Raw genomic sequence first — 15,217 nt, 5'->3', positions numbered from 1 at the left:
GTCTTTAAAAACTGGTATCGTCTTCATGTTCGGCTTCATATTTGGTTTTAACAATCGTGTACGTTCAACTCGGACTTAAATGAACATACTCAAAAGTTTGCACTGATATAATATAGTTTTTACATTTTTTTGTTGAAGCAAAGTCATGCCTTAATGAGCAACAGCTTCCCGAGACAGAGCCATTGTTAAATCTTCTGAGGCTCAGGCGGGTTGAACCCGAGGTTTGGAATCCGCTGTTGGGATTCCCATCGCGCGTTCTTGCGTGGCGCAGTCGCATTGACTGATAACACGCTGGCCAGTTCTTCACGCTAGGAACACGTCTATATCTACATCTGCACAGTCAGCCATCATGTGGTCGTTTTCTAGGCCCTCTGCCCAAGACCAAGTGATTCTGATCGTGAACGATAAACCAGTTCGTGGAGAAAATGGTCAACTCAAAATCGTCGTGTCGGTCAAGGCATACCCGGACGGAAGAGTACAGGTAAACTTAACACAGAATTATACTTAACATTATTTTGTTGCTGTGCAATGATATAGGCCGTACCCCGGTAGCACACTTTTGATTTCCAGAGTATTTCCTCGGAATTTCATGACATGTTTCCAAATCTAATTGTTGATAAGCTTTAAATTAATGAAGTTTGCTATATTGATATGCCTATTTCTTTCAAACCACATGAGCAATTAATCGTAGAACTTCGAAAATCTAAAAAAGAAGAAGAAAAAATCGAGTCGCGCACAAACAATTAAGCCATTTGCGAGTAACCTATACCCTTTTGGGATTTAAATTTGAAGAAAACATCTGGTACACTGACGAGCTCAGAATGTCTGGGCACATTTCCAACTTTGAATTCCCCAGAGCAAAGACACTGCTGCTAATCACAATGTCATGATTCGGGGCAAGCGCTTGCAAGAGAGACGCCCATCAGCAGCAGTACATTGTTCACAATGGGAATGGCACAAAGACGGAGACCATGCCGGTGTGGAAGGTAATTCTGTCCCCTGGTAAAACTGTCCGGGGGACAGAATTACCTAGGTAAAAGTGTCCTCCCCGGCCCGTTAATTCTGTCCCCCTCCAAAAGCATAGTAACTGCGCATGTTCAGTGCATATCCGGCAAACTAACGTTTACTAAAGGTTTGCCGTCTCCGGCAAAATACCCGCTGCCAAGTTAAAACGTGCAAAGCATTGGATTTAGTCAGCGCTCCAGATTTTATTCAAATTTAACTCGCAAATGTCGAGCGCTGTGGCCTCGTTGTTAAGGATTTGTGGTCTGCGGGTAATTCCCATGTTTAACCTGTAGGATTATGTATGACGGTTGTAAATTACAACATAAAGCCATTACATGTTTAACAGCTCTGCATGCTTAATTACATACATTAACCTATCTTAATTAAGGAAATGATTTTGTTATTTATTTCGCATAGGCCTTTAAAACGAAATATGACAACGTCACGTCAAAGTAACATCTGTAATCATGCTGAAATAGCGTTTTGTTGCGATTTTGTGCAATTGGTGGTTAGACAGTAAACTCACAATTTATGAACTGGATGTGTAAAGCTTTCGCAGCGCGCCTTGGCGTACTTGATCACACCCATCAATAACTGCCTGTGAAGGTAGGCCAACATGTTGAACTGGTTAAACCTAATTGCTGCAATTAAATCTTGGATAGGCCTATAGCTTAAGTATATACCAATGTAAGAAATTGGAATTCTCTCTTTTCTCCTTTGAAAATTCCTCAATAACATTTTCATCAGGTGTGTTTTGATGATGGAAGCATCAGAGAACTTACACTTGCCGATTTCAGCGCAGATGGTTCTCAAGATGTTATGGGGGCCGAAGAGTTTGTCCAGCATTTGAAGCGGCTGTTCCCAGATGTCACTGTTCAAACATTAGATCTAAAAGGTAACGTCATTTATTGGACAGCATGTCTCGCAGTCAAGTCAATCACACTCAAATTACTACTTCACAATGACAAATAGGTAGCACGATATGTGACAGAGGGAACCCCGGTGTTTGCCATTGTGTTACCAGTATCTCGGAATTTCTTTTGAGATATCTTGGGAATATGTTAGGTAACAATAGTCTATACGGTGTTTATAGGGTGATGGGGGGGGGGGACACCTCTGTCACATACCATAAAGGGTAAATAATCAGTGGGAACATTGACAAAACTTTAATGTCAATGTCCGTGCATTGAGTTAAGACTATAAGACTTGTAATTGGCTTGTGACTGTGAGGACTGGACTACAAATAAAGTAGTTCTCTTGTAAGGACATAAGTTCCAGTGCAGGAAATGAGGCAACTTTTTTTACCTGCCCAAACCCAACGACATTCTTGAAACTTTCCATCATAAATAGGAGAGGCCTTGAAAAAGCTGAATTTAAGTTCTTAATTCACTATTTTTGAGGGAGTGAACTTTAAACATTAAACTAGGCCCTACAACAATTCAAATGCATTGCACAATTTCAAAGTCAAGGAAAAGAGCTCTGAAAAAGGGGTTCCATTAAGTAAAAAAAAAGGGGGTAGCTAAAGTGTTGATGTAGGAGATAAATTTGAGAAAGGAAGTTTTGGCTTTGTTTGATAATTTCGTTATATTAGCCGGATTGAGGGGCCCGTTAGCCAAGGTTATCATTGTGACTTTCAAATTGCTCCTGCATATTGCATTATGTAGAAATATTTCCGCATGTTTAACGATTTGAAAACCAAATAAGCATCAAAATTATATGTATTTGTGTTGTTTTTTTTCTTGTGATATACCCCTTACAATACGGCTGTGGTACTGCGGCGAGTGGGCTTTTTTTGGGCTGACTTGTCTGGTTGCATATATATTGTTTTTGCATATATATTGTTTATTGTTGAAGAAAAGTACAGGAAGTGACATTTGTTTCTTTTGTATACTGTACAATTTTGCAGTATAATGAAGAACTGCTGTATATAACTGGTTAATTAGTTCTGTTTGTGTAGCGCATATGGCAGTAATGATATTCACAAATTTCGGACTTTGGAGTTCGGAAATGGAAATTGTAATCATAAGGCCCTATAATAATTTTGTTGATAAATCATAATTATGACACGTATGTGTATTATTTTTGAACTATTCATGTATTTCATGCTCGAAGGGCAAGACCATATTTCCCAACTAGATAATTCTATTTTGTTTTAAGATTTAAAATTTTATGTTTTGATGGGTTGACGATGACCAGGAGTCGGAGATACATTTAAGTTTTGTATGTCAATTTAGGCTATTTTTGGAATTCTGTGGCTTTCGACAACCAAATTAAGTGCGTTGTGATATGCCGTTCATATCTATCTTTCAAAATCAAAATGCAGTTCAATTATTAACTTTCAGTTTGTAAACACACTATGAGCATTATTATGAATAAGGCGTAGGCCTCGGCCTATTTACTCAGGAAGACAATGTTTTATGATGCGTAATCATGAAATAGCAGTCAAAGTGATAAAAAATAAAGGTTTCACGAAGTACTATAACACTTCTGAGGGGCCTCGTAGCCGAGCGGTTAGAGCGTGGAGCTACGGAGTGGAAGGTTGGCGGTTCGAATCCCATTCGAACCCAAAACTGGAAAACTGTCTCTGACGACCCAACAGTAAAATGGGTACCTGATTCTTTCAGGGAAGGTAAGACGGCGAGAGGAGAGGACTAGGCCCCGCCACTCATATATACCGCGTCCAAGCCTACGGCCAGTAATGGCTATGGGATCTTTACCTTTACCTCTTATAACACTTCTGAAAACCAAGCATCTACTTCGCCCTTGTATCAGGAATCATAATAATTTTATACAAGCCTCGATCCTGTGTTCAAGCCAAAAACTCCAACTTCGGCTTCAGCACTCGTACCTGATGAGAAGGCCCCAAATATACTGAGCTCAATAACCCCAACAAGGCAAAGATAAGAAAAAATCAGCTCCATACCGAAGCTAAAGACCAAAAACTGAACTTTACGAAGAACTGGCCTCAATAACATTTTTACCCAAGAGTCCAGCATTCCAGCGGTGAGGAAGGGTGCCGATTTGAAATAGAATGACATTGACGATTTCTTTTGGTCACGGGAACAAAGGAATGACTCTGACCTTTTGGAATTTTTGTCGGGATGGAGATGCAAATTTTGAAAGTAAGCTATGTTCGTAGTATGGGAGAACTTCCGAACCAAAAACATCCGTCTACCTCGCTCTTGGACTCGGACTTATACAGCCTTCCGGTTCCCCTTCGTCCTGCACATACAGGTCCTGAGTTCGAATCCAACCCAAATAATTATTGATTTTGGTGCTTTCTTTCGCAACCATTACCGCACTGCATATATCAAAATATATTCATTAATAACCAATACGAAATAATTGTGATCGTAAGATAAGTGTGTTTGTTGCAGAAACGCAAGTTCCAGACGAGTCCTCTGCACCTACCACCCCGAGCGACCACCCGAGGTTGAGACAGGCGGGGAAAATAACCGATGAATCAGTCCCTGATGAGACACCACAGGAGCAAAGCAGCGGAGAAGAACAAAGTAGTGGAGGTAAACCGCAAATTATACCACTTTTGAAACCACTTGCACCAGAAAAAAGTTCTTTATTTTGGATTTTGCTCACCACCCAAATTCTTTGGTCCCTAATTCATAGTACCAATTAAATGGAAAACAAAAAGATCAACCATGCCCATTTTTGCGCTGATGGTTTTAAGAGAAAGAGCCACAATAGAAGTGGAGCTGCCGTGCTCAAAGGTAGATTTTGAATACATTTGCGAGGTCTTCGGTTCCAATCCCACTATTCAAATCGTGAATCATAATAAGGGAATATATGGGGTCTACCCGATGTAGAAAATACCCATGTTACCCAAAATCCATGGTTAGGGTTAGGGTCAGGGTTAGTATTGGGGGACATAGGTATTGGGGAACATAGGTATTGGGGAACATAGGTATTGGGGAACATAGGTATGCACCCGAATACAAATAGTGTGGCGGAGCAGTCTTAAAGGACTGGTTTCGGCGAGTGTCATTATCGGCGACCAGGTCCATAACCGGTTTAAAGCCGGACGTTTTAAACAAATCCCAAAACGAGGTGCTACCCCTGTTAAATAGAAAAACACAAATTTCCGGTTTTTTTAATGTTGGCTTTTTTAAACGTTTGGGAAAATGTGTGAACGGATTTTAAATTTGTTCCATTTCAAACCGTGCAAATGTTTAAAGTGCCGATTATGTTTTCATGTTATTTTTCATCCAGGATATTTGAAGCGCAATCTATTGGTGGGGGCAATATGTGCACCACTTGCCGTGGGCGCAGCGGTGGTGGTTCTACCGGTGATTGGCTTCGGGGCCGGCGGCATAGCGGCCGGATCCTACGCCGCCGGCATGATGTCGTCTGCTGCCATCGCCAACGGTGGCGGGGTGGCTGCTGGTTCATTGGTGGCGACCCTGCAGGCCGCCGGGGCCGCGGGCCTCGGCGCCGGGGCCACGGCAGCTGTGGGCGGTGTCGGCGCTGCCATCGGGGGAGCTGCCTCGTACTTTGTAGGCGTGTTCCAGGATAAATTCAAGAAGAACAAAGAAGAAAAGGAGAATTAATCACTTGAATAATTTTAAGCCGAAAATATTAATATGAGATTTCAGGTTTTCAATGGTTCAATTGTGCTAAAGTTTTTCTGCTCTGGGACAGCGGTAAAGGAAAGCATCCCCTTCCGAAACACTGAATAATAGATCCGAGTCCGTGCGAGGAATCCTCTAAATGGGTAAAAAAATTACTCACTTTTCTGCATGGTGAGATCAAGAAATGTTCAGCCGTTTTGTGAGTAAACCTCTTGAAGTATTACATGTCATATTGAATGACTTTATATTTATGGAAACTATAAGTATGCGGGAAATATGGGCTTAAGCTACTTATGTTTCTATGTTGGTTGGTTGGTGGGTGGGTGGGTTGGTGGACACTTGACTCGGCCATATATTGTATTAATTCAACTCGAGTTAATTAATTCAAACACTGATGCGCATGCGTCTAATCTGCATATTTTTGCATATAAGATTCTGTACTCGCGAGGTACTGGTACGGCCCGTGTGCATACACAGACGGTGCCGTAAGCCATCTTCACACGTTACCCGGCCGCTGTGGGTTGTACCACTTGGTACATGTTTTTTTAAATTTTTTATTAACAACTAATAATAATTATTATACGAACAGTTTAACTTTTGTTTTGTTTCGTTTTGGAGGGGATCATGTTATACTCATTATACAGGTAGTCACAACACTAATATTCACATGTTAATGTGACTGTTTAAAAAGGGAACTGAATCGTGGTTAATGCTTCCAGCTTTGTTTTTAAAATTTGTAAATTAATTTGCAGTATTTAGTTTGATTATCTGAATTTCATTGATGTTTTCAAAATGTGAGGGGGAGAGCAAACACGGTACAGAGCATGGCATTGCGCGTACAAAGTGTGCAATGATACTTTATTGAAAACAAATAACACACATGATTAAATCTGAATGTACAAATATTGGTTTCGTGCTTCTTGTTTATTTTTTTTGACTCCTAAAGGTACAGGACAACAAGCTACAGTTTAGATACAGAAATTCCAGTGAATGCCAAGCTGACGATGCTGCTCATTGTACAATGTGGGACTTTTGAGACGATTGGTGGCAGCAAACACACGGTTCCTTTTCCAACGCTTACGTCGTTTAAACTAATGTCGCATGCTAAAAATAACGCAAATAATTGGCAAGGGCCGGTGTGTTTGCTGCCACCTAAGGCTTTCAAAAGTCTCCCATTATAGACCTTTATCATGCTGCCACAATTTCAGTGATGATCCCTGTATCAAATATCAGTACTGAATGTTAATGTTTCTTTGTGCAAAAAGGAACCAGACTATTTTCCCTTCCAGCCTCTCTTTGGTTACGTTGATTGGAACGGGGGAAAATCAAGATGGACGCAGCATGATAATGGTCTATAGGCTACAAGTGTCAGTGCATAATGTCATTTCAAATGTGACGTCACAAAATGAGGTCTGTGCACATTTAGTAAAACAGGTGAGAAAGGCTCGGTGACATCTCACTTAATATGTTATGGAAATTAAAATGACAAACCATGGACATGACATTATTGGAAACAGGAACTTCTCTTCATTGCTACAAAAATGTATAGCTGTGTTATCATAGGCCAAATTGATTCCCGCATCATACCAGAATCGATAATGTAGGAACCGGCCCTATAGTCTACTCGCATCTATTTACGCGCATGAACAACCCAATTTATTATTTTTTTTCAGAGGGTTGCAGATGGTAAAAGGTATCCCCCCAAAAAGAAGAAATATCCGCTTTTAGAAAGGTAATCGATTTTTTTTCAATTATACAACTGAAAATAGACTAATGACGAAGTTTACGGCGGAGCCTAAAAGGAATAATCTTTTATAAACACTTGCCATATAATTTCGTGTATTTTTTTTCTTATCTTAATGGCAAAGTTTTAATATTGCCTTTAAGTTGTACACAAAGTTCAGATCACTGTGTAATCTTTGTTGGAAAAATGCACCCGGTATAGGTAAAGTACAAGTGTCTACATAATTTCAACCATCTTCTGAGACAACCGTCTTCGGAGTTGATGTTACATTCCAACTGTGTCAACTGCTCCAACTATATAGCTCAGCCATAGTTGGGTAGTTCCAACTACAGCGCGGCTATTGTTCCGCATACCCAACTGTATGGTCAAACTATAGTTGGAACTATAGCTACAGAGCATGGCATTCTGTAATTTGTTTTTATATTAAACTAGCACAAAAGAATGAATCTGAACTCACAATCATTGGTTTCGTACTTTTTACTGTTTTTTTTGTTTACTCCTGAAGCCCGGTTCATACTCGGCGCGAAAGCGAAAGCGAACGCAAATTTGTGACGTCATGGGGAGTATTCGTGCTGCGAATTCGTAAAAGTTGAACACATTTCAACTCTAGCAAATTTCGCAGCGAATGTTTCATGACGTCAAATATGAATTGGGCTTCAGGCGAAATGAAAACACAAAACATTTAGCGTCCCGGCCCGCTTTCTTTTTGGAGGCCATCTCCTTTTAAAAAAAATTTTGATACATGAAAAAATGATAAGTTTCAACTGTGACATCATTTTGGCCTCTTTATCTGTTGCATCTAACCCAAATAAAGCTGCTATGTCATTTTCGGAGTCCAATGGCGGCCATGTAAACAAAACCTGGCGGACACTTAGCCCGGTCGGGCAGTTATCTTGAAGGAAAAATAAAAGGCCGCATCTTCCTTCTTTTCCTTAAAGGCGGGACGCTAAACATTTTTTTTTATTTCGACCAAAGGCAATTAAGCACAAAAAGCCACAATTCCTGTGAACATGGCCAGCTCAGTGTCGAGGCTGCTGTAATCTTCGTGCTCGGTAAATTTTGTTAATAATTCCAAACATGTCTTCCCATTACAAGAATTGCTGATACAGTTACTTTGATAAGAGTATATTTTCCAACCGCTATTCCGCCGGCACCGATGGCAGGGAGTGCGATAGAGACGCCACCAAGAGCCAGAGTCGCTGCAGCTAAGTCTGGCAAATAATCTGTGAAGAATAAAAACAATTGCACTACACGCGGTTCTTACAATCTGAAATGAAAATGACTATGCAGGGCAAATTGTTCTCCAGGGCTTACTTTTATTTTCAACCTCGTTTCCAAAAGTAAGCTCTGGAAAGGAAACTCCTTTCCAATGTGCTTATATGAATAATGAAATGTGATACTGCATATTGGCTAGATGAGATATTGCAACATTATAACTTCGAAAACAATCGTGTTTTCGTAACTCACGGTGCGAGGAATTGATCCTGTTTTTAGGAACTTGAGCATTCATTTGAATTCTTTTGGTCTCCAGTTTTGTAACATAAGTCAGTATTGTAACATAAGTCAGTGGATGAAAGGGATTTTTTCTTGGGGGGGGGTGCAACCCCAGCCCTCCTTTCTATTTGCGGAAGCCAAATGTCATCAATTTATAAATCCATTTTTGAGCTATTTGTGTTGACTGTAATTCCGATTGCTTCCTTGTGCCTTCAGACAACCATTATCCCCCTTACCATAACATAACGGAAGGAGTGGTGTGCTCCGGCTTTGTACTACAATTAGCAGCCATTAATGTCCATTTTGTTTTCCAAAAAAAAAATGGAAGTAACAAAATATCATACCTTTGATGTTATCAGAAGCAAAGCTCGCTGCAACCAAGCCACCCTCCAGGATAATACCGACGAGGAGCTCTAGTACCTCCGGTTCTACGTCAGGGAGCACACCTTTGACCTTTTCAGTTGCAAAAGTTGCTGCATCCGAGCCGCTGTCCCTGATCGTTATGATGAGGTTCGCAAGCACCTCCGGTTCCACGTCTGGGAGCATACCTTTGATTTTATCAGAAGCAAAAGCCGCTGCACCCCAGCCACTCTCCATGATGCTTTTGATGAGGCTCGCTTGTACCTCCGGGTCCACGTCAGGGAGCTCATTAGCGTCGATGCTTTCCCCCATTGAGCCAGACTTTTTCACGATATCTTTCGATGACATCATCGCTTTCGTCAGAAGTATCCTTGCGATAAGTTTAGCTGCCGTCAAGCAAATTCTTCGGGCTTGGCTCGAATCTCCTGACAATGAATAATTACGAAGCCTTGCTTAAGTATTACATTGTACCGTCAGCAGTTAGAATAGGAAGTCAACGTTTGGATTCATAGTCCTCATTCTGACAACCTGGGAGGTAGCAATAACCTTTTTCTTGTTCGAAAATTGATGGTGGTGTGTTGGTAATTGTGACAATTACAAAAACAGACCTGACGCGCCCGAATATTGCGGTCCCAAGTTTGAACGCACATAACCATGAACGTGGACGCGTTCGATTTGCTTACCTGGCTCGATTCGGGTCAGTCCCATGTGTCGTTCGATTAGTCTTGACGTGATCAGACCCTGCTGCTCGCGGCGCGGGTCTGTGGTGGAATAACGTCACACGCATGCGTTTTGTTTTTTCATTCCAAGTATTGAGAAGCTGACAACTTTTTGTAGTAATTAGTAAAATTCATTCCGAGGGCGTTTGGCTTGCCAAGGCTCCAGTTTCGGGCGTCGTGTGACGCGTGATGATCAAGATGGCGCACGGCCGCGGCGTTCGATAAATTAGCCAGCGGTTGTTATAGAAAATCCGTCTGCCTTTACCCGAGTTGACTCGGTGAAGCTACTCGAACGCCCACAATAGTGTAACATGCATGGCGGCTGCAGGACGCAGTGTTTGGGGGCCCTAACACAAAGTATTCAACGGTATGATTGGCGCGTCAAACCTTAATTAAGATATTATTATGGACTGGACACTCAAAGTGGCGCTTTTGATGCTGCATGATTTGTTGACGGGCATACGATTTGACAGGATCACGATTTATGAATTAAAAAACATGTATAAATTCGTGAATTATCACCCTAAACGTGGCTCTAGTGACGCCCCCGATAATAAGGCAGAATTTAAATTAACAGGAAAAACGCAAACAAAACACGAAGAAAGAATCATACCACGTGTTGAAGTTGAACCTGTTCCTTTGTTCTTCATACGTTTGATTGATGACATCATAGATGTGGAGATCGCAGACCCACTTTGGACAATCTTGCCGGCCGATCGCAAGGCTAGACCTTTGCCGAGTGCAAACAAGACCGAACCCTGGAGAATGGTCGAATAAAGGGAAAAGACCGGAGAGAGCCTATTACTCAGCAATTCAAAGGTTAAGCAACTCTGGATCTGCATACTAGTTGATATCTAAACAATTCATGTCCCATCGTTTGTCACGTCATGCAATGATCTTGATATAAGAAATCTAGCTGGGTCTATTGTCCAAATGTAAAAGGTACTATAGCTGTTGTTAGCTGCTAACTACAGTCCTATAGCATCATATCTGATCGATGCGGAGCTAGCCCACCGGCACCGAAGCGTGTGTCTACATCTCATTTATTTGTGGACGCGTATACGTATGTGGACGTTTATACTGAAGTCGAACACACTTCCCGTTCGGCTGCTGTGCATAGATACGATTGCATTAAAAATGTTCAACATTACACACAATATAACAATACCCCGGACAAATAATGGCGACGATCACCGTAAATCATAATACGCCTATAGTAGTGTTCAATCATTCAAAACATATGTGCCCGGTTGACGGTATAGGAATACTTTACCAGTATAGGCCTTGCAGTCATTCTGCCAAATGAGGGGAAAACAGCTCCGTGGAATATAAACACGAATTCTGGCAAAAGTTGAAGCAGAAACAAGAACGGTTTTGTTTTGTGCTTTTCTGGTAGGGCTACGGTATATCTCTTGTGCGTTATAGGCCGTCAGCTAGACTGGAAAATTCGTTCGTTTCGCTCCAGCAATCCTGGGTCTAAATTTTTTTAACAGTTCTACCGAAATACACTACCAAAGAATGATACTACAAAAGTTCTCCACATTTCGTCCAGCAGTATTTTGATAATTTGACTCGAAAAAGCGAACTATTTGTCCATTGTGGACGTTCAAAAACGTAATGCGCCTACGTTAAAAAAAAATCCGCCGCGTATGACGCATCGTACCACGTGACGTGAACTGTCCAATTAGACACCAGATATGAGGTCGCAGGTCATGGTTCACGGTTTAACTTGCTCTGTGTTTTAACCATTGATCTCCATTTTACATTGATCTCCATTAGTAAGACTTAAATCAATGGTATTAACCCATGCAGCTCTAAAACAAGTAGATACAGTACCGCACCGATATTGGAGGAGGAGGGGGTATCGAAGGTCGCGTGTACGGCAATAATGGGCCGAGTCGTAACATTGCACATGTTACACCCGGTACAATTACGTACGGAACCCTTGACATGTATGGGTGACCGTGCTGGTGGGCCTGCTCATGCACACGACGATCACGCGCGGACCGACGATGTACATAATTCATAAGTTTGATGACGCTGTACTGTTCCCGGCATAAATTATGATAAGTGTACTGCTGGAGTTGTGATACTGGCGCATGATAAAAACGCAAAGCTGGTGGTCACCACGATGCACCGTGAATGCACAGAACCGCATCGATTTGGATGGCGTCAACTGAAAATGCATAGGAAAATTTTATTTTCTTGCAAAAGATACCATTCAAAATGATAACAGATTCCTGGTTATAAAAAAACACATTTTCTTTCTCTACGGCATGCGATTGTTGGGTACGTCACTTGTTTACCGAATGGTTCTTGGACTTTACTTTCCTTTTAAAAAAATTCTCTAAAGTCAATGAAGAAAAATGTCTTCAATGACAAATAGATCTTATTTGAAAAACCCAGTAAAAAAGGGTTATTTTTTTTTAGTTCCATGATTCAAACCGAGTACCTCTGGCACTGAAAATAAATGTCTAACATTAAGATGCCAAAGTACAACGGGTACTGCACAAAATCCCATAATAAAATGTTGTGCTGTCTCTTTCTCCATTGTTGAAGGATACTTTTATGGAGGTGTGAGGGTAGTCTTTCCCTTTGTATAAAATAGCAAAATAGCTTTTATAGAATTTACTATTTGATTCTATATATATATAGGCCCTAAAGGATGAACGTCAGGAAAAGGGAGATGTTCTGCAACTGACTGTTCAACCCCGATCAACAACTAAGTTTCATGAGAATGTCCCAGCTTACTGAACTGTTGGAATCATGAAATGATTTAGAAGCCGAAGGAACTGGCCTTGGATCTTTATATCGGTAAGATGTTTTGATTGTTATTCAGAGTGCAAACAGAAATACATGTAAACTTTAATGGAATATTCAAAATGAAAACTTCTTGATATTGCTTTGGAAGCTGAAAAGGTTGGTTCTCAATAGCTACCAATGTTTACATATTTACAGTGGAAGGCAAAACGATCGGCCACATGATCTTTCTAGTAATTTAACTCTAGATTGAACAAGTTGTTTTCTTTCTTCTAAAGCACGTCCACAGTAATCATTGTTTTTGATCATCAGATACTAAACCTGTCTATATTTTACTATTTAATTTTTTTTACAGAACTGATAAGTTGACATATCAGCTTAGAAGAGAATATCCACAAGTCTCTTTCCTTGAATATATGCGACATCATCTACACCGCTACTTTATCTGCTGGAGGTGTGGTTGAATCTCTGGCGACTTCAGAGGAGGATTCAAAACTGAAACTTTGGCTTAGAAAGCAAGATATACGCTCCATCCTGTTGTTATGCCGTTACTGCACAAGATTTGATGAGAACTTTGATGTAGTGATAACATTTACTTGAAGTTGTATCAGCACGACTAGTTAGCATTTGACATTATAATGAAAATAATGAGTAACTCTAGATTTCAAAACTACATAATTGTATCCTTCTGTTCATTAGTGTTGGTTTTATTCATTTTAATTCTTTTCATTTATTAAAAATTAGTTCCAGTAGAAAAGCAAATTCTGTGAATTTTAACAGTGAGACTAGCCACATATGACAAGCCAAATCACTCTCTTTAATGTGTAAGCATACAAAATAGCATGAGTTATGGTTTTGTTTTCTTTTTATTGATATACATCCAAACATTTTTCGGTGCTAATCAATGTATCAATAAATAAAAAGCTGAAATTTTCTTTGACAAAAGACTGATCTTAAGGCTTTTCTCCAAACCAAGATGGCTGTTTTGATTAGATAGCAAATAAATGTACAATGGTCGATTTTTGAAATTATTAAACCAGACTCTGACTTCTGATGGTCCTTTGATTTATAATTGTATTTAAAGCCTGTTTCATTCCAAAAAAGGTGGTCTTTTTTACAAGTAGTAGGTTCTTTAAGTGACGTACCTGGTTCACCACAGCAGATCCAGAGGGTTTGGGGGGCATAGCAACCATTTATTATTTTTTTTACTTTTTTTTTTTACATGCGTTAGTTTGCTTTGTTTAAAGGGGCATGTCTCGTCTGCTTTCCTGTTTCTTCTGCTGTTACATGTACCGGTATTTATTTACTCTAAAGACACCTCCATTTTGGGCACCCCCTCACTTTCATTAATGATGAGCTGGTTCCACCACTGCATTATAAACCTTCAAAATAAAGGCATTGTTTTATGCTGCCAAATAAGTTAGATTACAGTGAAATATTTTTGGAAGAGGGACTGTGGTGATGTCTACCAGATGAGAAAACAAAGGGTAATGTTCTGTGTGACCCAATTGCCAATGTACATAAAAAGATATTTTTTAACTCTAACATCTCCTGGGTCAGATTGACCCAGAATCTGAATCCAAATTTGCTCAGTCCTTTTCTGGGTAAAATAAATACACATTTCAGTCAAAATGACCGAGAAACATGTCCTTTTTTTTTTACTCCAAAGGGGTCATTTATGACTCCAAAAGGGGTCAATTTTTGACCCGGAAAAGGACTGAGCAGACTGAGTCTGACCCAGGAGTTTCTAGAGTGCAGGATGTGACAAGATATAGTGCTGTAGTTTTGAAAATGGAAGTGCCAACGCAAGGCCTCAAACCGGAAAATGTGGGTTTTTAGCATACATACATGTACACAACATTGGCAAACTTTGATGAAGTGTAAAAAAAACTGCAGCAGATTTGCTGGAGAACTTTTGACATAGTGTTTGTGATGTACTGAACCCCACATATGTGCATTAAAAAAGTAGACCCAGTGTTGCTGGAACGAAACTCATTTTACAGCCGCGGTTTTTGAGTTTCAGCTGATGGCCTATTAATCATTGACGTAAATGTACATTATTCATTAAAGGTAATATTCAATAGGCCTATGTTCAAACATTGAGAACAATGAACTACCAAATAATTGTGAAATACCTTAAATAACTAATAGTTTAAAGCATTCTGTTAAATCATTGCACCAGGTGTACTGTCCTTTTCAAGAAAAAGTGAAATTTTGTATCATTTTCCAGCGATTGTTCGCCCAGCATCATTGCACGAAAGCGGCTTAATTTTTATAAGTACTACCCCCAATTGATCGAAGTTAGTTAGTCCACATTTTGTTTGTAATCGACAACGCACCCGTGAATGGGCATAAGCCAGCTAGTCTGGTTCCCTGACCTGACAATTCCTTGACGTCTATAAATTGCCCCGTGTCGTCTGCAGCGTAGGGTGAGGGAACCAGACTACGAGAACAGCATTGTTTTTGCCGGCATCCATGAACACAAAACTTTTAACAGATAAGTGGAACGATATTTTCTATAAAATACTAACCCCGAGTGAGTCCATTTCTGA

The 15,217-nt window shown here is 40.3% G+C and overlaps 2 protein-coding genes across 2 annotated transcripts; one reads left to right on the top strand and one right to left on the bottom strand.

The window, feature by feature from the left end:
• Nucleotides 1-172: 172 nt before the first annotated feature.
• On the top strand, nucleotides 173-5,947 carry LOC119723531 (interferon alpha-inducible protein 27-like protein 2B). Its single transcript, XM_038194235.1, has 4 exons — nucleotides 173-481; nucleotides 1,753-1,900; nucleotides 4,383-4,526; nucleotides 5,230-5,947. Exons 1-4 carry the CDS (start codon nucleotides 350-352, stop codon nucleotides 5,565-5,567), a joined length of 762 nt encoding a protein of 253 aa, XP_038050163.1. The 5' UTR covers nucleotides 173-349; the 3' UTR covers nucleotides 5,568-5,947.
• A 2,118-nt stretch (nucleotides 5,948-8,065) lies between these two features.
• Nucleotides 8,066-11,320, bottom strand: LOC119723530. The gene is made up of 4 exons (XM_038194234.1): nucleotides 11,179-11,320; nucleotides 10,519-10,663; nucleotides 9,171-9,611; nucleotides 8,066-8,555 (listed from the first exon to the last, which is right to left on the bottom strand). Exons 1-4 carry the CDS (start codon nucleotides 11,197-11,199, stop codon nucleotides 8,395-8,397), a joined length of 768 nt encoding a protein of 255 aa, XP_038050162.1. The 5' UTR covers nucleotides 11,200-11,320; the 3' UTR covers nucleotides 8,066-8,394.
• Nucleotides 11,321-15,217: the final 3,897 nt, after the last annotated feature.

The sequence above is a fragment of the Patiria miniata genome, unplaced genomic scaffold (genome assembly GCF_015706575.1).
Source record: "Patiria miniata isolate m_02_andy unplaced genomic scaffold, ASM1570657v1 HiC_scaffold_17, whole genome shotgun sequence".
Lineage (NCBI taxonomy): Eukaryota > Metazoa > Echinodermata > Asteroidea > Valvatida > Asterinidae > Patiria > Patiria miniata.
This window is presented reverse-complemented; position numbering and strand designations above follow the sequence as displayed.

Bases quoted from the DNA above. Each gene is read 5' to 3' on its own strand.
- LOC119723531 (XM_038194235.1), top strand. From the start codon at position 350: ATGTGGTCGTTTTCTAGGCCCTCTGCCCAAGACCAAGTGATTCTGATC. The intron at 482-1,752 runs GTAAACTTAACA...CATTTTCATCAG, and splicing joins ACCCGGACGGAAGAGTACAG to GTGTGTTTTGATGATGGAAG. The intron at 4,527-5,229 runs GTAAACCGCAAA...TTTTTCATCCAG, and splicing joins AGAAGAACAAAGTAGTGGAG to GATATTTGAAGCGCAATCTA.
- LOC119723530 (XM_038194234.1), bottom strand. From the start codon at position 11,199: ATGACTGCAAGGCCTATACTG. The intron at 10,664-11,178 runs GTAAAGTATTCC...ACCATTCTCCAG, and splicing joins TGACTGCAAGGCCTATACTG to GGTTCGGTCTTGTTTGCACT. The intron at 8,556-9,170 runs GTATGATATTTT...TATTCTTCACAG, and splicing joins TGCTTCTGATAACATCAAAG to ATTATTTGCCAGACTTAGCT.